This window comes from Lethenteron reissneri, chromosome 5 (genome assembly GCF_015708825.2).
Source record: "Lethenteron reissneri isolate LAM-NWPU_2019-01 chromosome 5, ASM1570882v1, whole genome shotgun sequence".
Lineage (NCBI taxonomy): Eukaryota > Metazoa > Chordata > Hyperoartia > Petromyzontiformes > Petromyzontidae > Lethenteron > Lethenteron reissneri.
Window position 1 is genome coordinate 6,147,551 of NC_083783.1, and position 24,090 is coordinate 6,171,640.

General features: G+C 50.9%; 1 protein-coding gene across 1 annotated transcript in view; it reads right to left on the reverse strand.

The window, feature by feature from the left end:
• The window catches only part of LOC133351763 (mannosyl-oligosaccharide 1,2-alpha-mannosidase IA-like), a 94,545-nt gene that overhangs the window by 9,073 nt on the left and 61,382 nt on the right, over positions 1-24,090 (reverse strand). The window contains exons 5-11 of the mRNA XM_061567253.1: positions 23,583-23,677; positions 21,521-21,644; positions 16,371-16,464; positions 8,684-8,799; positions 7,345-7,564; positions 5,471-5,643; positions 743-858 (exon numbers count right to left, since the gene is read on the reverse strand). Coding sequence (XP_061423237.1) covers positions 743-858; positions 5,471-5,643; positions 7,345-7,564; positions 8,684-8,799; positions 16,371-16,464; positions 21,521-21,644; positions 23,583-23,677 — 938 coding nt within the window. The remainder of the gene's footprint in view (positions 1-742; positions 859-5,470; positions 5,644-7,344; positions 7,565-8,683; positions 8,800-16,370; positions 16,465-21,520; positions 21,645-23,582; positions 23,678-24,090) is intronic.

Genomic DNA, 24,090 nt, shown 5'->3' on the forward strand with positions numbered 1-24,090 from the left:
CGACGCTGCCCCCCACCAACCCGCCGACGTCACATAGCGGTGCCACCCCTGGCGGCAAAGTCAGCGGTGTGTCTTTACCAGTGGAGACTGTGATTAACTATTTAATCGAACAAAGACGGTCACTCGCATCGCGCGCTTGCAGATGCGCTTCTGCGGCCGTCTGGAACGCCCTTCCTTCCGATATTAGGAAGCGACGAAATCTATACTGAAAACTAATTCCTTTCGAACTGCTTTTTGTGTAGAGTATCTTGTCTACCCCCCCCCCCGCGCCTCCGGTTAGCGCGGTTGGCTACGTACGGTGTGAAAGAAATTCATCGTGCATACACACGTACAAAGGTGCAGCCCAGCAACTGCCCGCACACACCCCCCGCAGGTGGAAGGTGCCTTTCCACCAGAGGGAGCTCTACAGTGGGTGTTTGGGATCCACATTGATCACGCTGACCAGAGGTTGTGGAAGAGGTGGGGTCGGTACTCATCTATTTTCACCAGGTAAGGCCCACTGACCTCTATAGCTCTTTTTCAGAAGCAACCTGGCTGCCAATGTCGATATTTAAAGCAGCCAAACGCTCTAAAAGCACGTTGACTCTAAATGTAGAGGGAAAAATCCAGAGGACCCGGAGAAAAATCCACGCGACCACAGGAATCAAGGTCGGGATCGAACCCACGGCCTCCGTCATACCAGGTGAGGCAGTTAACATCTCGCCACCGCGGGCAGGCGCCAGTGGCCGCGCTCGCAACTCACTTGAGGGTCTCGGCCAGGAAGAAGCTCTGCTGGACGTCGTCGTGCATGGGCGACCCCGAGTACACGTCCTTGACCCCCGAGTAGCCTCCCGACACCTTGCAGTGCTGCTCGATGGCCTGCCGTGGGGTGGGGGGGCGAGGGGACACGAGGAAGCGGAGAATCAGCAGAGGCTACGCACGCAGCGACTCTAAAGAGGGGCCCAGCGGAGACCAGAACTTACGAAGACATGAGGTGACAGAAGTTGACTATGATTTTGATTTTTTTTTGTTTCCTTCTAAAGACTGGGATTACAGCACACAGCAATCATCGCCAACCCCTCCCCCTCCTCTAGCACCCTCCTTGAAAGAGAGTACACGTGACCCGGGCGAGGCGTTCCCACGGGGTAAACGAGCGTAGCAAAAGTAAGAGCATGGGCGGGGGGCGGTTGCTCACACACTCTCTTGCGCACACAGAACAAGAAAATATAACCCACCAGGGCGACAATCGTACTACGACTGCTCACTTGTTCTCTAGCAATATTTTCCTGTTCACGACTCAACGGACACACACGGGAATACATGGATAAGCAATGTACTCTAAATCAGTTTAACACGTAGTAGCAGTAGGCTCTCGCGACATATATTATCCATTATAAAGGGTTTTATTTTTGGGTTAGATCGCGTGAATATTAATGTGTCGTTAAGACCGAAACAGGAGGACTTCTTCACAATTCCTGCTATCGCCTGATGAAGCTTCCTCTCCCAATACACCGGCAATGCTAAAGCAATAACTTAATTGGCACGTTTTGTTTACGTGACAAACCTTACTAATTGGCTGCGTCAGGTGGTGGCGGGTTTAACGACACTTTCATATTTTCGCAATCTAACCCCCCAAAAAACCTTTATCATGGTACTTAAAATCGGCAAAATAAACAAAAATGCAGCTTTGTTTTAGAGAGGGACGTGACCCCAGCAAACACAAACTCTTGAGGGGCCAACAGATTGACCACGAATGCTCACTGAAGACACGTGCGGACAAATAGCTGAATTATTATTTTTTACGACACCGTGGGTAGAGCAAGGAGACCCAAATTAGAATTCCGCGGCACGCGCTAACAAGTGGTGAGCGATCGCTAAACCGCTCCTTGGCACACCCCTCCCCTTTCACCAATCCGCACTAACCAGTACGGTGAAGTGTGGTCAAACAACTCCTACGACCTTCATCTAGCAGTGAATTGACAAAGGCCTGAAAATGATCACCATCGTCATTCTACTACTACTACCGCGGACACGATTGTGATGTTTGTCCATCATTCCGAGGACCAGCCTCTGTGCGCACGGTCGTGGTGGCCATGTGGGCACGCGGTGGCTAGGAGATGTTAACTACCTCGCCTGGTATGCAGGAGGTCGTGGGTTTAATCCCGACCCTGACGCCTGTTGTATATTTGGAGTTTGCATGTCCTTGCACTGTGGTCGCGTGGATTTTTCTCTGGGTTCCCTCCACATTTAGAATCAACGTGCGTTCAGATTATTTGGCGGCTATAAATTTCCACTTGGTGAGTCACTTCCTTGAGCTTTAATTTGTGGCCAGGTTACTTCTAAAAAAAAAAGAGCTATATAGCTCAGTGGGCCTTACCTGGTGAAGTAAAAATAGTTTAGTTACGTGGTGAGCGAGGGCACTGCCAAAGCTGGCTTTAAAGATACAACGAGCAATTTAGCATCCGTGTCAACAATGGGCTCGTCTTGTGCCCATCATCCTGCCAGAGGATTGGCAGCGGTGCAGATTCTCTTTCCATTTCCCTGTCTTCTGCCAGCGCTCATTGCGTTGGTGACCTGCTCACCCGTCAATTAAAATTAGTCATCTTCCCACCGCATTATTGGTTTTTCCCGTGTTCGCTGTCCAAGTGCACATCATTGTATTATGACCTATTCCAAAAATCTCTGTCTCTGGTACGGGTTCGCACGAGTTCCCTTCTCATCCCGAACGTTTCTAGAAAACACGGTCCCAACTGTCCCACAATCTGTCCGCGATGCCCGTGGGCGTCCCTCTTGTACGAGCTCGCAGTTCACAATCACAAGTGGAACTCTGTGGGTGAAACGGAGCCGCGCGGGCATGTCGGCTGTGCCCAGCTGGCCGCGTAGGAGCCACGCCAAGGAGGGGGGAAAAAACGGCAGTGGTCGGTTTGGCTCAACGCCCACGTCCCCTCCCCCCCAACGCCACCGTCTCGGTCTGGCGGGCGGCTGTGGTGCGCTACCCGGCCATCGGTGGCCCCCCGCCACGCTCCATCGCGGGTGGAGCGCAGACACAGCCTCCAGCGAGACTCACGCTGGGGCTATCCTTCCATTGCAACGTTCAGAGTTGTTGCGATCACAGCGTGGAAAATAACGCGCTGGGCTGCCAGCGGAATGGTGTCGCGTGCGTGCGTGCGTGGTGACACGATATTTCGTGTATCGTGACAATATTAAATCTGTTTTATCCTTCCGGACGATTCTTTGTTCTGCGAAGGGCGGAACGAAACCATTTCCGAATGGCAAGAGATTGAAAGTATGCAGAGAAAACCGCGTACCATACATATGCCCACGGGCAACAGCGCACCGGTCTGTGATACATCGTAGAGGACCGGCTTGTAAACCTGCGCAGTGAAACCTATACTTCACCACGGCCGTTAAGAATCTAGGGCTGCTGACGTGTCCTTAACAATAATAATAGTAGCGATATAGTGAATGTTATCAGTGGACAAGAATCAACAAGAATACAAAATAAGTCATGGAACAACAGAAAGAGTAAATATGTCCGCGTTGTCAACAGTTATTGTTTAAAACAAGATTTACATCTTGTAAAAAAAAAAAGTTGGTGCCTGCGGAGACTTTTACTGGCTCGGTTTATCACTCCCGAATTCTTACAGCTCATTGGCTTCATCGTGTCTTTACTAGACTGCCAATGCTTATTAACCCTCCAATCAATCACCCTGGCAATACCATCTGCCTGGCACGTGGAAAAGGGGAGAGCTGTACGTACGCACGCACGCCGTTAATGCATCGCGAGATGATTTTAAAAAACGACGCCAACTGTGGTGGGGGCTTGGTGGCACAGGTCCAAAAATAAAATTTACAAAGATTGAATCACCGCCAGCACCGCCAGCACCGCCCCCCACCAACACCGCAACGCCCACGACGCACAGCTGCCGAAGTGGGATTATACGATTGCATACGGGACCGGGCACGCTGTGAATCATTTAGAGCCTCGCGAACGGGCAGAATGTTGTACGGATGTATATAATTTGAACTTCTTTCGCCACAGTAGGTAGCCAACCGTGCTAATCGGAGGTGCGGAGGAAGGAGGACAAACTTAACACAAAAAGCAGTTCTCAAGAAATGAGTGGTCAATCTAGATAATTTCAAAGTCCATAGCTGCAGTGGCTTCCTAATATCGGAAGGAAGAGCGCGTTCCAGACGGCCGTGGAAGCGCACCTGAAAGCGGTGCGCCGCGGCGACCGTCTTTATTCGACGGCCAGACAAAATCCGCCGCTGCTGCTGCTGCTGCGAGGATTACCGGAGTTCGCGTGACGGTTTATGCTTTTTGACGAGCTCAGAGAGCAGCTGTGGTTTATTTGTGGCGAGCACTTAGTGTGTAATGAGCGTGACCTCATTTTCACGTTGTTCGTAACTCTTCGGCGACAGCGGTTGCGACCAGTGCATTTGCGCAGCTGTGGGAGGCCTCTATCTTCGTGAAAATGCGGTGTCGCATGCCTCCGTCACACCCGTGGCCGCATTTCCCGCGACCACGAAGCAAACCCGGACTCGGCGGGAACCGACGTTATGCCCGGACGTAATCAACAGCAGATGCTAAATGCCGAATGCAATGTACGTTTGGCCCACTCGAATGGACGCATCGGGATGGAGGAAGCTCATCAAGAGAGCTAAATTGCGCAAAAATTACATATTACGCTCCCCATTTGCCGTTTCGTGCACGTGCACGCGCACATACCACATACGCACGCGTAAGGAGGCTCCGCCAGGAGACGTAACCGGGTACGCGCACGTGTGCACGCGCGCGCTGCTCTAGATGATGCGTGCATCCTGATTAAAACCCATCAGACTCGATGATAATTAAGGACCTGTGCGATGATTGGCAACGTAACATAAACAGTTAAAAATGAAAAAATAACCCCACTGGTACCCTCTCAGCGTTACAGGGTGTGCGCGCTGCATGCAGAGGGAAGCGCGCTCGATCTTGACACGCGCACGCTTCGGAATGGGGCAGGCAAGCGGGAAAAGGGGAGGTTTGATAAGACCGCTGAAAAGTTGCGCAAGCTCTTAAAATAGCTGAACACGTAGGATTTCGCGACCGATATCATCCATAACAGAGGTGTTTTGGGTCAGATCGCGTAAATATATAAATGTGTCGTTAAACTCCGCCACCACCCGACACAGCCAATCAGTAAGGTTTGTCTCTTAAAGCACTTCTGGGCACTTTGCGTACACCTCGAGAAGACGCCGATCGCCCGCTCGCCAAATCAGGGCTCTCGCTCTCTCTCTCTTTCTCCCACCCACGAACTTCCGACAGCAGTCCTTCACTGTTGGCAATCATCACATCCCATCTGTTGCGGATATTTCTCCGTAGCCAACCACGCTAACCGGAAGTGCGGTGTGGGGGGGCAGAGGGAGGACGACAACTAAACACAAAAATCAGCTGTAAAGAAACGACAAACAACAATAATAATACGATGCGGCGATTCGGACCACATACCTGCGCTGCCTCCCAGCCCCACTGTCGGTACTTGGGGTCGTGCGTGAACCTCCACATGTACCAGTACGTCTCCAGAACCTCGGGCCGCAGGATGTAGTACTTCTCGTTCTGGCGCACAGCCACCGCCTCTGCACCGCCGTCGAATTTGAACGCCTCCGGTCCGAGCTTCAGAGCTGGCGGTGGCGGAGAGCAAACGGCAAATAAATACGAGTCAAAACGAAAACCACAAACCGTGTTTTATTTTACCAGGTAAGGGCCACACCGAGCTTCGTAGCTCTTTTTCAGAAGCGACCTGGCTATAGCAAATGATAGCGCCAACGAAGTGGGCTTGTCATCGTGTGGAAATTTATAGCGGCCAAATACTCTCAACGCGCGACGTTTATTCTAGAATGTGGAGGGGATAAACCGAAGGTACCCGGAGAAAGATCCACGACACCACGGGGGGAGGGGGGGGGGGGGGGGGGGAGAGACAACACGCAAACTCCAAATGTACAGCAGGCGGTGAGGGTCGGGATTAAAACCCTGACCTCCTGCATACCAGGCGAGAGAGTTAACATCTCGCCACCACGGCACGGCAAGTGAGTCACAAAATTACGATGCGGGCGCAGATTGTAAACGAGAGACAACAGCAGCCTCCGCACTGCTGCAACAGCACGGCTTCAAAACCAGAAACAAAATAAAATATAATCGATAAACACAGGGCCCCCCTCTTCATTGGAGAGCCCCATCCCCAAAGCCCCCCACACATGATCTGAAAGTGGCAGTAAAAATGCCACTGAGCCACCCCGTAAAGGCTGTGGATTCTCTCTCGAGAGAGAAAGACAGGAAGAGCTATTGCTCGCCTCCAAACAATTCCGAGTGACCTCCCCGAACCTTTTGCCCCTTAAAAAGTAGAAAAGGACACAGAGACATCACGCAATTCAGGACTGCCGATTTGTTGTTTATAATGTGGATGCAATTAAAATGAAAAGTCAATTCATAAGAGTTGAACGGGTGGCTCGGAGATCAATACTGGGAACGTTCAAGTTCACCGATGTAGTTTTTATAGATTTATTTTTATTGCGGTGCAAACACTCACACTGCACATAGGAGCAGGTGCAGTGAGGCAAGTGAGAGGGATGTGGCTAAGCAGGGGGCAGCCACCAAACCCACATCTCTCTTGTCGGCCCAAGGGGAAGCAATGAAAAATAAAATGAGCCTTGAAATTTATAGAGTATTTGGCTGCTATAAATTTCCACGTGATAAGCCACTTCGTTGAGTTACCGTTTGTGGCCAGGTCGCTTATGAAAAAGAGCTATACAGTTCAGTGGACCTTACCTGGTAAAATAAAATGTGTTTCCTTCACAATTTGCTTACCTTTCCTATAATTCTACGTGACTTTACAGAAAAAACCAAAGAGTATGAATACCTTTCCTATACTTTGGACTCCTATCGGTTTTTTTTGTATTGTTTGTTGTTGTAATGTCCTGACCTGCCCTTACTGGACAAAAGGGCTTCATAGCTCATCGAATTCCTGCAGTATAAATATTCGGATTCTGATTTTCTTGCTGTGGATTTCACACCTGATGACGATTGCGTGTGTTGCAGTCGAAAGGTCGTGAGAATTTTTATTGTTTTATATTAATATTATTTTATTATTTCCCTTCTACGTGACTTTACCGAAAGAACCAAGAATATTTCTGATGTGTTGTTGAGAAAGACGTAGAAGGAAGGCCTGGTTACCATCAAACACCCAGAGGCTGACGCATCCGTACGTTACACCCAATCTATTATTCATTTTTTACCAGCTAAGGCCCACCGAGCTACATAGCTAAACAAGCTCTTTTCACATCCAGTCTCGCTCTACGACGGCGGCGGCGGCGACGACGACTCACCCGTGCGAGCGTACGACTCGTGGCACGTGTGCGCTATCTTGGCGCCCAGCTCCAGGAAGTGGCCCGCCTTGTCGCCCGGCGAGCCGTCGGCGCCCAGCGCGAACATGCCGCCCGCAAAACACGTCAGGTGTCCCATCTTCTTTTCCAGGTGGCCGTTCTTCCACTCGCCAATGTAGGTGAGGCCGCCCTCAGACTTGCGCACCAGGTGCCGCTCAATGCCCTGTATGCACCCCGCACACACCCCCCCCCCCGCCCCGCCGATCGTAAACGTGAGGAAAGAAAAGGAAAAATTAGGAATGTCGTTTGAGCGCGTGCAACGCACTCGAACACCACACCGTTCGCTCTCAGAGAAAACAATGCCGCCTACAGAGGAGCGCAACGAGGCGGCATCGCGCGTCGTGACATCGTCGGGAGGCGAGAGGAGAACGAATGAGGCGTGACTTCGTTGCCTTCGCCGACAAGGCTGAACCTTGAAATGCTGGTTTTTAAATCGGTAAGTTTTGAGCAAACGTGATCGGATTCCTGCAGAGTAAATGCCTTACACAGCAACACAACTTTATACCGCAAGTGTTATCGTCACTCCACGTTACAGACCGACGAACAGGCAAACAAGCATTCGTGTGCTCAACCTCAGTTGGAGAATGTTAAAAACCAAGCATGTGCGTGAAGCATCTGCTCTCGTGCCCACGGCAGACATCCATGCCCGCCCACGGCTACGTCGAACCCCAGCCTCGTCACTCGCTCTCATGTGGCCGCTGTGCTTTGGCTCGCTCCTGCACGGCTCAACTAACACTCGGAGAGCCTCCAAGGGACCACGAACATTTAAAATATGCCGGGGACCGGCCAACGGCGGCACTGTATTAGCGCCTGTAATTGGGGACGCGTACCTGCACCAACCTTAAATCTCCGAGCGGCGAAGTCTACGCGGGCTCCTAGGGGCAACAGATTAACACGAGAGGGCAAACGGCGGAGAAAAACGACAGGCCGACGACTTCCACGATTAACTCGCGGCACCCGGTGGCATGCCCGGCGAGTAACATTTGTCAAAGGACAGCAACATCGGCGAGGATCAAACCACAACAGCGCGGAAAATCGTATCGCCACCAAGTTGACCGTTGCAGTAATTTTCCATCTGGCGGGGCTCCCGGTGGTTCCTTTATCTTTGTTTATTCATTCGGCGGCGTAACTTTGAAACATTTGGCACGCACCGCACACGCTCCCAAGTCATTCTTGAAGCTGGCGGGGAAAGGGGGGTGTGGGGTGGGTGTGGGGGGATGCGCGGGTGGCGGGCGGGGGGGGTTGCGGAGTGTCACAGTTCGCCTGTCGGGAGGTGCCTCACCTCGATGGCGTCGTCGTACATCTTGCGCGCCTCCGTGTCCTTCTTGTCAGACATGATCCAGGCCTTGAGCAAGTATTCGTAGAAGCTGTCGCCCAGGCCGCCCACGGACGAGTGGACTGCACGCACGCATTCACACAGCGAGCACACGGGTCTTGGCCCTAGCAACATTCGTCTGTCGAGGCGAATACTTACAAGGTCGCCCACGTCCCTTGACATTGTGTGTCGTTCGCTCCGAGAACAGGCTTCAGGGCTTCGACGAGTTTGCCTGCCCTGTGAGTTCATGTAAGATGCGGTGGCGAGATGTTAACTACCTCGCCAGGTATACAGGAGGTCGCGCGTTTGATCCCGACCCTGATGCCTGTATATTTGGAATTTGCATGTTTTCTCTCCCCGTGGTCATGTGGATTTTTCTCCGGGTCCTCTGGTTTTTCCCTCCAAATTTATAAACACGCGCTTAGAGTATTTGGCTGCTATACATTCTCACGTGATAAGCCACTTCATTGGGCTATCATTTGTGGCCAAGTTTGCTTCTGAAAAAGAGCTACATAGCTCAGTGGGCCTTACCTGGTAAAATAAAAATAAAGTTTTTTTGAGAGTTTTAAGAGTTTATTGTGTTATTAAAAGTTCACGAGCATCACAGGGCATTGTGAGATTTTTTTTCCAACACCAAGCTGACGAGTACTCTAAGGAAACTTGCCAGCACATGTGATTTGCTAGGCCCTTGGGCGTGTGTGCTAGATTCACTGACCCTTCTACCCTTCAACAAATGTTGGGCACTGAGCACACAGATGTTCAGTTCCTTGTCATACCGGGGTCAAGGTTAGGTCCACGTAAACACACACACACACACACACCGCACATACACATCTTTCTAGTTGCCGTTTAAGCTCGTGTGGTTTGACTGCTGCATTGGATGGATGTTTGCGATAAACTGTCAATTCATTTTTTAGCAAACTGCACATGACTGAAAGATACAGCCACAACTGTATTGAAAATGCGGTATGTGTAAGGATGAGGCAATTGGCTTCGTGTGCCGGTGGTTTTATTTTAACCGTGCGATAAACAACACGTTTTTGTCCCGCGCAAAATGTTCTAGGCGCAGTCTCGCACATTGAAAGCAAATTGCATTTTAAGTGCCGTCCAGACGCACAAACAAGCAATGCGTCGGTCAGAACTTCAGGCAATGGGCTGTGGGGCAATTTCCCCGTCAGCAGGAAAAAAAAAGAAGAAAAAACACCCAGTGCATCGATCACATGGCAAAGCTACAAAAACGCTCATCTCCGGACAAAGCCGTTTGGGCATCCGCTGGCTGGGATTCAATTCTTCCTGCGGCACGGAGAGGAACATCCCCCGCATCTGCACGTCGCGGTGCGTGTGTGCTTTCAACTGTGCGTGCGTGCTTTCAGCACGCACGCACAGCAATGACGACGGTCCCGATTTCGTCGTGCGACAAGCTGTTTTAATCTCGGATAATCATCGCCCGACATCTGCAGCACCGCATATTGAAATCACGTTCCTCCGCTGTTGCTCCCCCAAAGCGTGCACACACGCGTCTCGACAAAATCATTTTGGTCCGGGGAAAAAACATTCCATCTGAGCCTCCGGCTTCGCAGGAGCGGCGATGAAACGCGATGCATTTAAACGTGCACCCGCAAAGCCGAGCCTGACGAACGGGCGTTCAAAACCAATGAACCGCCCCCCTCGGCACTGTTCTATAGTCCGCAAATTATGCCAAGAGATATGCTGCACGGCCTCTTCTGAACTGCTATGCGGAGCGCTGCAGATGAAAGCTCCGAGCGAGGGCATTGCCCTTTCATTCACCTGTCCCGCTTGCGATTTGCGCGACTGTGTTCGTGTTGGAGCGTGCCATGGTCTTTTTTTACGTATCGAGAACAAAATAAAAATAACTCAATGCGGCGTCGATTATAGTTTTGTGCAAAGAGGGCCACCGCTAATTCGCATTGATCAGCACAAACAGTGCCACAAAAAAAAACACAGCGGGGGAGGGGGGGGACGACAAGCGTCACACCAGATCGGGGGCCGTCACGCCTTTAAAAACAACCGTGGACCGATGGGCAAAACGCGCGCACGCTTCCGCGCGCGTTTTTGCGCCGCTTCGGATTCCAAACGTTCAAAAGAGCGGGGCCCGCCATAGCGGCTGGCTGCCCTTTCTGGGGCGGGGGAGGGAGGGCAGTCGCGGCGCAGAAGCGCCGGATGGGGGATACTTGAGCCTCTCAGCTCCCCTCGCCCCCAGACCCCCCCAGACGCCCCCCCCCAAGCCCCAAGGTAGGCGGGTAAAACAAATAAATGATTCCGCCGTGTTCGTGGATTGTCAGCCGGGCGTTCGCTCGGCAGGAGCCGCCCCTCGCTCTCAATTATGGCAGCGGCGGAACGGTTAGGAGCTCGACGTAAACGTGCTCTCTGCTGGCGCGTCTCCCGTGACGCGCCAGCGGGCGAGTTGGGTTCTGTCGTGGGCGCTGTCTCGACGCAATCGTCGGGTTCTAAAACGGGCTCGGAATATGAAACGGCGATTGATTTTTAGTTAAGCGTAAAATGTTAATGCTGTCCTGACTCGGCAACATCCCTGCAAATGTGCACACGCCCCCTTTAAGTAACATGCCACAGGCGTGCATGTTATTGAACACTCAAACGGGCACGCGCACCGCGCACACACACACACAAAGACATCAAGAGCTCGAATAACTCGTTGATTCTGTCAATTCGTCAGCACGACTTAGCTTGTAATAAAGCCAGTCAACGGCGGATCAAAGGTTAAAGAACATCGGCAAAAATACTGTCATCAATCCTGTATCACGTAAAACGCGTGACCTTTAACCGCTGATCGCCACGTTGACTTCAGCGCTCTGCACACCGCCAATGCAGTGGGCTTAAACGCCAAGCTCGGAGGCACGGACACAAGGAGGGGGGGAGGGGGGTCTTCACTAGGAGACACGGGGAGGGGAGACTGCATCTACTGCACGGATGCAAGCGGCCAGCCAGCCAGGCACACCGCACGCCGCCCTACATAGCAGGCCACTCAGAGGACCACCGATCCCCTGGCGAGCCCCGGCGATTCCCAGCACAGGCTACGGCGCTGCTAATTCAAGGGGAAATGTCGCCAGGTCTGGGACGATCTGGGCCAGGAAAGGTGTTTTACCTCCCGCAGGCCATTGGCTTATCGATTGAGCGTAACACACATGTGGCCGTGCAGGAATTTTGTAACTGTGCATCTATTTGCTTATTTATTTTATGTCAAGTCCTTTTATAGCGGACACGGTGCACAGAGCGCACGACTCTGCACACGCGTCGTTTAAAATACCGTGGTGAAGGCTCACCACGGAAACGATGACATTTATAAATTGGTGACAGCCTGTTATGTCACAACTGGTACAGGAGAAGTGGGGAGAGGTTGCGGGCGCAGGAGGGGGGGCAGGGAGAGAGAGGTGGAGGAAGAGAGGGGGGGGAGAAGCAGGGGGAGGGGAGCGGGTGGGGGCACAGGGGGGAGAGGCGGGGGGGACAGGGGTGGGTGGGGGGATCTAAAATCGCTGGGATCAGCTACGGTCTGCTCGTCAGCACGAGTCAAACCCGCCGGGCGAATAGACGGGAGCTGCGGCGAACTGCGGGTGGCGCTGGCTGGCACCTTGCATGCCGACGCTACGCCTCCGGTCACTTACATCCCGTTTTCCCCGGCTGGCCGGCTGTGTCGGACAACGGTGCAGAGCGAGAGGAAGAAAAAAAGAAAATGCCCCCTCGGCAAGTCAAACGAACGCAATTGCGCGGAACGAACGCGCGGCAGGACGGGCGAAGACGGGCAGAGATGTGCGCAAGAGGGGGATACAGGACAGCGCTAAATAATGCATGAGCACAATTAAGCCTTTAGACAAACTTGCACGTGAAGGCAGAAAGTAACATTAATGGGGGTTGGGGGGGGGGGAACCAACAACGTTAAGATGAAGGGTCAACTTGCGATAATCCAATAGCCTTTCCTGCTGACAGCAACAAAAATACGTTTCACGTCGGAACGTGGAAAAACCGTTCCGCAGAAAGACGAAACGATTAGACAAAACACACACCGAGAAAGAGCACATGAAGGCGAAAAAAACAAGAGCAAACATCAGCATCCATCTCTCCACACAGACAACACGGGATGGAATAAAACCTATAACTGTACACGTGCCCTGGTGTTGAAGGGGGGGGGGGGAGAGCTGGGGGTGGACGGTGCAGGGAGGGGAGGGGGGGGATTTGTCTCGTTACGCAGATCTAATAAAAGCACACATCTTGCTGGGGCCAGAATCTCATTACCTGCCAGTCACAGAACACTAAGAAAACAATTTGCATTGATTATGCAAGTCAAATAGGACCTTGGCTGCATCCCTCCTCCAGGGGAAAGATACTAGTTTTCCAGCTGGATCGCTCGCACACACAGAGCACTCAACAACAACAACAACAACCGCCATTCGCCACTAAGTGGCGGTGACGTCACCACGATGCTTGTGCCAGGCCAAGTGCACCTTGAGGCCACGTGAAGTGTCGAAAGCCCGCTGGCAGGAGGTCACGGGGCAGACCCAGGTGCCACGGGTCGACTGACCGAGATGACCGAGATGACTGGCTGATGCACCAACTGTGCCCCCTACTGTGCCAACTTGCTGTGCTTTAGCCACCCGGCGCTCCGCTCGTTGTTGTGAGCGTCGCTCCTCCGCCCTCCGTTGTTGTTGGAGGGCGACTGCCTCCAACTGCCCAGTAGCGTCCTTCACGAGCCTCCTCCACTGAGGCCGATCTTGACACCGCTGGTACCAGTCATCGGCAAGTCCACTCAGCTCCACGTCCTCCTGTACCACATCACTCCATCTCTTCTCCAGCCCGTGCCGCGCCCGTCTAGCCCCCTCGATCCGGCCGAACAAAAGCTGTTTAGGCATGCGGTGGCTGGGCATGCGGGCTACATGACCCAGCCAACGCAGCCTTGCCTGCCGGAGGAGCTCACTGATGGGACTTTGCCCAGATCTTTCAAGGATTTGTGAGCTCCTCACACAATCCAGCCTGGTTAAACCCAGGATGGATCGTAGGCAGGCCAGCCTAAATGTTTCCAACCGGCGAAGATGCTCCACCAGGGGGGTCCACGTCTCGCAAGCGTAGAGAAGGGAGGGAATGACCGTGGCCGAGAAGACCTGAAGCTTCGTGCGGAGCGACAGACCAGGTAGCTTCCACACAGCGTTACGCAACCGATGAAAAGATATTGCCGCTCGACTGATTCGGAGTGAGACCTCTGCTGATAGACTGGAGCCGGTCATAAGCACACTGCCCAGGTATGGGAAACTCTCCACTCTCTCCACAACTGCCCCATCACCAATTGGGAGTTGTGGGGGTGGAGTGTCCGATGGTACAAAATACCCAGGCAGGTGCTTGGTTTTGGTGGGGCTGATGGTAAGGCCTCTTAGTGGCACGCTCCAGTCTCAGCAGCAGCGCCTCCAACTCCTCTAAGTAGACACAAAGACAAATATCCCCGTAAAGCTTTCAACAGACTATTGGGGCAAGTGCTGTTAGCGAGCACCTATGAAGGCCGGCACGCCACACGTGGCCAGCACCACGCCCGGCCGCCTTTGTCTCTCCAGCGGTGATGTTTACACACCAGCTACTCAACTGAGGTTGAGTCGACCTGGGGAAGGCCCAGGACCATTTCAGATCATCGTCACCAGTGTTTACCGTGAGCGGGAATCGAACTCGGGTCGCCGGGTTCCTAGTACAGCTCGGATCGCCGGGTTCGTATCGCAGTGCGCTAACTGCTGCACCACCACTCCCCACACGAGCACACAAAAAACAAAGACAAAGATCGCCCATATAGCCTGAAAAGACTGTTGGGTAAAGTGCTGTTAACGAGCACATATGAAGGCCGGCACAGCACGCGAAGGGGGTGGGTAGCCAGCACCCACGCTCGACTGCCTTTGTCTCCCCTAGTGGCGATGTTTACTACACATCGCACCAGGAACCCATTTGAGGCCGAGTCGACCTAGGGGAGGCCCACAACCGCTTCAGATAACTGTCACTGGTGTCGGCCGTGTGCGGGAATCGAACTTGGGTCGCCGGGTTCGCAGTGCAGCGCGCTAACCGCTGCACTACCACTTCCCACATGCGCACACACAGACAGACATCGCTATGCAGACACACACACACACACAGGCACGCTCGCGCAAGCTCCTCCGACTGGCCAACACTGCACTGAACAATGGGGATTGTGCACACTGTACACGTGACACCACGTTTCGTGTTAAACGGCTTCCAATTTTCTCCAGAAATAAAATTATGACTCAACTGGGAGCGAGGCCTGGCCATTATTTGTTGCGCTCTGCCAGCCCTTATGTGTCAAGTTAATTTAACGGGGCTTTTTTTCTGCAGAGGGAACAACCCGCCCACCGCCGAAGCAATTCCGAAGGCGTGCAACGACTGAAGCGCGCGAAGGGAGCTTGTGAAAAAACACATCATTTACACAAACAGTGCAGACGACACACACTGCATGGCACCCATCGCGTAATTATTATTTCCCATCGGTGAACACAGCGCTAGAGCCACATACACACACACACGCACGCGCAGCAGCGTAGGAAACATTTGCTCCGATCAACGCACGACTCTGGTTGAAATCTGCGTAGGTCAGAGTTTCAAACGCTGTGTTCTCTGACAGGGACGTACCGGATTCACGGCGAAGGCTTTCATCTCAAAGCGCTCGCGTTTTTATTCCGCCGGCTCATTTGGATTCCACCCCGAATATTTTAGCGACTACCACCGGCCAAGGCTGACCGCGGTAGCTCGAAATGCAACGCCTCTCTCGCACGCTCGCAGTGCCATGAGCTTCAACGGCAGCTCCTGGCCGTCAGTGCGGCCACCAAAGAATCCGGGGAAGAGATGCACATTAATCTTATCACACCGCCTCAAAGTGAACCGGTCAAAGCACTGGATAACGTTCACTGCTGAAAGCTGGCAAGGGGGGGGAGGCGGGGTCTGTCTCTCAGTTATGATCAAATGGTTTTTCATAAGACACAAAAAGTGTGCGTTAAAATCGCCATATACCAGGCTTAAAACAGCCGTATACCAGGCTTAAGCACTTACGCTTACCCCCCGGGATAATTTTAGGGCGATCGGCACCAGCGATCGTTACCACCGCATTTCCTGTTGTAGAAATGTAGTTGCCAAAAATACGGACTGATCTGATCGCAGCTCCTCATGGCGGGCGACTGGGACGGCCGCTTCCAATCAGATCGCTGGTGGAGGATCACGTGACTGTCCGACGTCAAGCTGACTCGTCAAATGAGAATAGCAGCCAGCTTCAGGTCGGTGCATCGGTGGGATGTGGACAGATGAGAGGGGAAAGCCTCGTGATCGATTTCTTTTCCCGCTAAGCAAGGCTCATATTGTAATGGGTTCTACTGAGTGAGTGACTGACTGACTGGAAATAACCGCCACATAAACGACACCGTCACTCCGATTCCGTTGCCCGCTAAGTTGAAGGTAGCCACGCTCATGGTTAATGGGGTTTGCCGGTGACAGTTACGAGCAACGATTAGCCATAAAAGTGTGCGAGAGAGATCGTGGTCTTGGGGATAACCTCCAGTTGGTAACAGCGCAAAGCACGGGAGGGGGCACGCCAACGCCGCTGGGATAATCACGTCGGGGTGAATCCACTTCTCAAACTCACATTGGCCCCAGCGTCCTGTGCGTGGGTGGAGGTAGTTGGGGTAGAGCCCATTGGGACGGTCCATCTTCTGCAGGATCCCACGGATCTTCATCACCTGGGCGACGCAGAATGAGAATCAGAGTATTGACTTATACCCGAGGAATCCGATGAGCTGTGAAAATCGTTTTCACAGGTGTCCACAAAGTGCAAGCCAGAATGTTACAACAAACAATAGGAAACATACAACAGGAATGCAAAGTACAGGAAAGGTAAACAAATATACAAATAAAACATTTTTTTTTATCTTACCAGGTAAAACCCACTGAGCTATTTAGCTCTTTTTCAGATGCGACCTGGCCACAAATGATAGCTCAACAAAGTGGCTTATGACGTAGAAATTTATAGCAGCCAAATAATCGAAATGCGTGACACCGATTCTAAATGTGGAGGGAAACTGCAGGACCCGGAGAAAAATCCACGTGACCGCGGATATCGAACCCACGAGCTTCTGCATACCAGGCCGCCGCGATGCCCCGAAGGGAAAGTACACGGCACGACCAGGCTGCAGACGCAGACATTTGAGATTGAAAAATGAAAAATAAAAAATTATTGTGAGCGCCGTGCTCACGCGCATTCACCAACGGAATAGGATTTCTCAGAACTCCAGCAGAATGGACTCATCACACCTGTGCATGAGTGAGATCTTATCAGATCAATAAGCTGGTCACATATTTTACTCAAATGTCCATGTAATGTTAAAATTGCTTTTTCTGCCTGTGGTGTATGAATGTTGAACTTCTATTGCACTAAACGTAGCCCACGGTGCTAATCGGAGGTGCGGGAAAAGGACAAGACACTAAACACAAAGAGCAGTTCTAAATAAATTCGTTTTCAATCTAGATTCAAAAGTGCAGAGCTCCAAGTGGCATCTTAATATCGGAAGGAAGAGCGTTCCAGACGGCCGCAGAAGTCATTATTCGATGGTTAGCCAAAGGCCGCTGCTGCCAGGATGACCAGCGATCTGCCTAACGGAAGCTAACGGAGCGTTTGTGGGTGCACGCCACCTTATAACGCGCTCCATTTTTTTCTTAAATGACCAAATGTGCTGAACTAGAACAATTGCCACCTCCACACAGAAAGCACCTTCCCTCGGATTTATTACGGAAGATACAAAATAAGCCAAGAATGTGTGTGTACCACGCGTGACGTCACTCCACATGCTGCACCCCTCCCCAAGAACAATTAGCGGGTGATGTCACTCCACATGGGGCAACCCCCCCCCCCTCATTAATAATCATGAGCTGAACAATTTTTCTATTTAATATTTCAGATTTACTGCAATCTACACCCATCTTTGGACGGGCAAGCTAGTTACCAAGAGGAACAGATGACCGACATCTACGCTTTGCCAAACCCTTTCCATTTATTGAACTCTGGTGTAATAATGTCACAGAGAACGTAGATGAGATTTTTACTGAAACGAGCACAGGGCCATCAATTTATAATGCAGCGATTTTTTTTTTGCCGTGCGATACAATCGCAAATTTATGACACGTTTTGAAGACTTATATCTTACCAGTTAAAAAAAAAAGCCCCACACTTTCTTGAAGTGGGAGATATTAATGAAAAGGTCACACTTGGACTAAAATAATGAATATAAGCCAGACCTCTCTGTGGCACTGCAAAAGAGTGATTTTTTTTTTCCTGCGGGCTACAAAACGGGGGAGATGTTAGGATGATGAGGAGGACATTCGGAAGTTAATTTACGGGAAGAAAAAAAAGGAATGAGCAAAATCAGAATAGTAAAACGCACCGGTTTTCCATTTGAACACGATTTCTTTTCTTACGCAATCTCATTTGGTTACTCTTCTATCCGACGGCTTCAACAGAGCTGCCGTTGAAGCTCACGGGGGGGGGGGGGGGGGGGGGGGAAAAGCGGCGGCGGCACCCGCCCTCGGCACAAAAGGGAGCGCGGGGAAACACATTGGTGGCCCAGCGACACGAGCTGGGACAGCGAGGCGCTCGGAGCAGGATCAAGGAAATGGGAGTGGACCGAGGGGCCTCTCGCTCGTCGCTCTCTCTGCTCGCTCGCTCCCGAGATTGCACAAAAACCACGGCGGCGTAGAACGGGCGGGAAAAACGCAGGCTTCGGTCAACGGGGGAAAAAAACGTTCGTGGAGCAGTGATGTCGCCGGAGGAACTTGCCTCGCGCGCGGTTCAAAGTGAGCCATCGTACGTACGCGTGCTGAACTTCTCTCGCGCCGTACGTAGCAAACCGTGCTGTTCGGCGGTGAGGGGGAAGGACAACAAACTGAACACAAAAAGCAGTTCTAAACAAAAGGGTTTTCAATCTGGATTTACAAGTGCATGGCTCCAGTGGCTTCTTAATATAGAAAGGAAGAGCGTTCCAGACGGCCGCAGATCAATGATTAGCCAAAAGCCGCTGCTGCGAGGATGACCAAAGTTTGCGGCATGGTTTATGCTCCCTGACGAGACCAGCAAGGTATTGTGGTTCAGCAAGGTATTTACTACGATAATGAGCCAAGAATGTCTGTGTGTCCCGCACGTGACGTCACTCCATGTCGGCCAGCCCCCCTCATTAATAATCATGAGCAGGTGACGTCATTCCACATGTAGCACCCCCCCCCCCCTCATAAATAATCATGAGCAGGTGACGTCTTCCAAATGAACACCACCCCCCCCACATTAATAATAATTAGTGGGTGACATCACTCCACATGGGGGGGCGAGGCGTCTCCTCCCCCCTCCTCAGCGTCAAATCACAACACTCACTACAAAGGCAGAACCCTCACATCACGCGAACTCCGCAACGCTGTTGAGATATCGAAGTAAAAAGGACGTCATGACGAACAAGGGATTATAACCAGAGGTCGCAAACGGGTTTTGATTCCTTACCCGTACCTGGCCGCACCAGGGTCGCAAATGAGTGACAAACGGTTACTCACCAGTGACTCACGGCCTACCCGTACCCGGCCGCACGAGGGTCGCAAACGGCTACCCGTACCCAGCCGGGTATCGGGTAGGGTACGACCTCTGATTATAACCTTAAAATGAAATGAGTCTGTCACCGCAGCCTTACAAATTGCACACGAATTGATGCAATGAATATCATGCCGCGGTCTGCTTTTCGCTTGCAAGTTTCGGATTTACTGAAATACACCCGTCCTAGGATGGGCAAAAGGCCGAATATCACACCACTTCTGGGCACGGACTGCGAGTATTATTAAACATAATGAACCACTATTAAAATGGCCGATAATACCAATTGTGCACGACAGTCAATAAAATTCTGTTCTCTCCCTAAAGGGCACTGCAATGGTAATTACAGACTTTTGCACACGAACAGCTTTGGTTCAGGGTCAAGGCCATACAGCTCTGTCACTGGAAGATTAAAGATCCTCGTTTTTTAACCACTTACAGCGGAGGGTGAAGTACGTTCAAGGAAATAGCCTCTTGAGGCAACAACAAAAACTGAAGAAAAGTATAAACTCCACACGCACCGAAATGGAATTTTAAATGTCATTTAGTTTTGGGGCAAAGGGCGCCCACCATCAGGCTAGTGTGACTAAAGATTGACGTTCAGTGCATATGAATTTTTTAGATACGGGGTCAATCAATGCTGAATTAATTACTTATTAGGTGATGTGCATATTTCACCCATACACAGCGCACACACGTTTGGCTACGTACGGTGTGAAATAAGTTCAACGTACATACGTACGTACATTGTATTGAGATAAATGCAGTCGCTAACATCAGGCTAATGTCACTGCATACCGATAAACGTTGTGTGACGGAGTTTCTGAATTCGTGAAATAATATGATTAATTGTGGGTTAAATGGCTTAATATATGATTACTGTAATGATTGTTTACCCAGAGAAGCCTCAAAACGAGTCTCAGGACTCTTCCAGGGAGGGTCCTGACAAGTTTTCGCAGTGGGCAGGTGGTGATGGAGCTACGTTTCATCCCTATTGAGTAAATTATGCAGCTCATTTTCAAGCAGAAGATTGGTGCTGGATACAGCCAGTCACATTGTGCAAATGTGATGTGTAACTTTGATCCTTACCTGCTGTGTATCGATAGTTCAATGTGAAGGTGCCATTGTGTTGAGGGACTACTGCTGTGGTCTGCTGGGACTGTTTTGCTGGTGTCTTTGCTGCCTTGCCCAAGCCTGATAAATCGGGCTTGGGCAATATATTTAATATATTTACATATTTAGTTACTTGCTTAACAATTTCTCTATTTTGCACTCCCGTCATGTTGTTTGTATTGTTTGCTGTTGTAACTTGCTGACCCCTTACAATACTCGACATCGTGAACAAGAGCTTCAAACTCTTCGGTTCTTTCGGTAAAGTCACGTAGGTGAAAATAATGAAATAAAAGAAAAAAATTTTTACTACATTTTATTTTTTATTTTTTTATTTTCACCTACGTGACTTTACCGAACGAGCCAAAGAGTATGAATCATTGCAGTCACAAAAACTTCAAATCTAGAATTAAGAGCTTCAAAAGCTCATCGGATTCCTCCAGCATTCTAAACAATTCTGAAGCATTGGGATGTTTTGCCAATACCAGTTAGTTTTTTGCGTAGAATGATACTCAAATAAAAATCATTCAAGGGAGGATACCAGAAAACCCAGAGGAAACCCATATTAGAACAGGCAGAGGACATTCAAAACTCGATGTAGAAAGGCAATCGAGTCGAGAATGAAACAGCCCTTCGCAGGAAATATTGCAGTTTATAATACAAGTCCTGAATACAATACAATTGATTTAGAGTGCCTATTTTGAGGCTGTTGATGCAGTATTGTCATCAATATGCGACTATACACATCCATTTAGTGAGTCTAAAATGTAAGAACCGTGTGTTCCCAGGCCAATGCCAAAACTGTTCAATCCAACCGAACTGTGTAACAGCAGCAACGTTTGAAATTATTGGTACAGCTTATGGGAAAAAAAACACAAGAAAACAATGAAGCCATGAATAACTTAACAGACGAAAGACAGCTTTTCACAGTTTAACTAGAGTGACGCAGGGTGCATCAGGAAGGCGATTTGGCCTCCCTGGTCCAAGGAGTAAGCCGATGTCACCTCCAGATGTGTTCCCAGCTGACGCGGTGTTATTGCGATAGCGATCGGGGCACTCACCAGGTCAATGTAAGAGGAGTCCCCGGTCAGGTAGCTCAGGTGAGCAAACTCCAGGTGCAAGGTGCCGAACTCGGCCAGGATGCTGCATCCTGACGACGCCCAGTTCCAGTTGCGCCCCACCCCGCTGGGAGACACGGCACGGCACCGGCACGGCACAAGCACGGCACAACAACCACGGCACACGCGGTGTGAGCGACGAGCATCTCCCCAATGGCCCCCGACAGCTGTTCTCCACCATGGGATCGCCACACCGTGATGTGAGCCAGGCAGCAGCTCACAGCACTGCTAGGTAGCATCAATCCTCCCCACCCACTGCCCAGCCACCCGGTCAGTGGGAATATGAAAATGGGTAGATGTAGGAGGTGCAATGACTGCAACCGTTGCCAAGCACACGTGATACGCAGTAATCAGCTCGTGTGCAGGTGTTAACCAGAATAATTACGGCTTACGACCGATGATGATGATGAGCTGGAAGGGAGGATGGATGACTGTGCCTGTTGCCAGGTCCACACGATACCCACGCTTGGACACAGCCAGTAATGCCAACAGATACCTCTCGGTGGTGACGTGCTAGCCCACGCAATTTCGAGCGAGCCCGTGGGCAAAATATAATGTTCGCGCGCGCGCGCACACACACACACGATGCTCTATGGGCACAACCCAGAGGCGGTCCCGACCACTCCCCATCTATCCCGAGATCGCAGAAGCATCCAGCAACACTCCCACACAGTTTGCATCAGGCCATGCTAATTTCTGCTGCAGCGGATGATTAAGTGCGCGTTTCAGGGCATAAAGAGGCCAATTCATCACGTCCATCTTTCAGCAAGCGCTAGGGACCAGCGAGACGCTTTCCCGAGCACATTTTCCGTCGAAAATGGATGGCTCCGGCAGAGTCATGAAGAACATTAGGAGGACATATTGGACAGTACCACCGGTAGAGAAGTGGGATTAACAGGGCAAATTAAAAATTAAAGGATCTTGGATCAAAGCACACTGAGCTGCCGTTATTAGCAACAGGGAAAACGGAGGTAGCGTGACCGATTGCTTGAGAGCCTATTTTGCCAGTTCTACACACACACATGTGGAACAACCACGTGACAAACACTCCAATATCACCCCCCCCCGCAAACCCCCATCTGTGACGGCAACGCGCCAAATGAATTTCTCACTTGCACGCACACCCGACACAAACAAGTTTATCAAAATCAGGCACCCAGCAGAGACGCGAGAATTGAACGCGTCAAATTGTGCACGACGGGCATAGAGGAAACGTCATGATTGCATGAAAACACGGCAACATATATACGATGGATAAGTCACATGCGATGGCAGTGCAGTACAAGCCGGCACGACACCGGGCATGACAGTGCTTCTCGACGTTCCTGGGTTAACGTCTTGGACAAGCGATCAATCCACAGGTATCGGATTCATTCTCCTGTGGCGGCAGTGGAAACAACGGTGTGAGTTTCTTAAATTCTTTCTAGATTTGAAGTTTCGTGACTCCAAGGATACATACTCTTTTTTTCTTTAAAAAAAAAAATGCTGTGGTTGTCACACCTGATGATGATGATGATTGCTTGTGTTGCAATCGAAACGTCGTGATTTAATTTATTCATTTCCATTTTATTAATTTTATTTTATTATTTTTTCACCTACGCGACTTTACCGAAAGAACCAAAGAGTATGGTTTCTTAAATTCTGCCACCTCTGTCCACCCAGCTCGAAGCATCAACAGGCAAATCACAGTTAGTTGATCGGCTGGTCGCATGTGATAGGGTATAGCGTGGGTACTCCAACCTATTCCAAGATGTGCGTAGTATAGCGTATAGCAGTGTCGTGTCTAGTCGTGTATAGTGGAGTGTTTAGCAGTGTATTGTATAGTGTTGCATGTATGTAATGACTCATGTATGATATAATTTCACACATTTTTCAATCACCTCACGTACCTCCAGGGGTCCGCGTACCCCCCCACCCCCTCCTCCTCCCCCGGTTGAGAACCACCGATCTCCGATACTGAAAACGTGTCACACTTGGAGGGGGGGGGGGGAGGAGGGGGTCATACCTCTTGAGGTTGAGGAGGGCCCATGGGATGCCCGTTGGCGTCCTGAAGGCAGGCAGAAGCTTTTCGGCCAGCTCCACGGCACGGATCTTGAACACCTGGAGCGTTCACACGAAAGGGGCCACTGGGTCATTCGTCACGGTGGAATTCGGGGCGAAGGCAATCCTGAAAAGCGGCAGCATGCGAACCAAAAAGCGCACGCATTTATTCCGACAGAACCCGACTTGCGCTCGAACGGGCGCACCGATGGAGCCGCGCACTTGAGGATTGATCATTCACCGCTAACGTGCGGGGAAAATGTTGATCGCTGCAAAATTATTCGAACTTTGACGTGTGTCAATTGTGTATTTGGGCCAAACGAGCGAGTAAACATGTACAAGCTCAGCAAATAAAAATGAGAAACAATTCAGATTGCGACTGTAAAACAATAAAATTGCATTCTTGGATAAAACTGCAACCAATCGACGTACGGGGGGAGGAAGGGGCGGGTTAATTATTGCTACATGCTTAC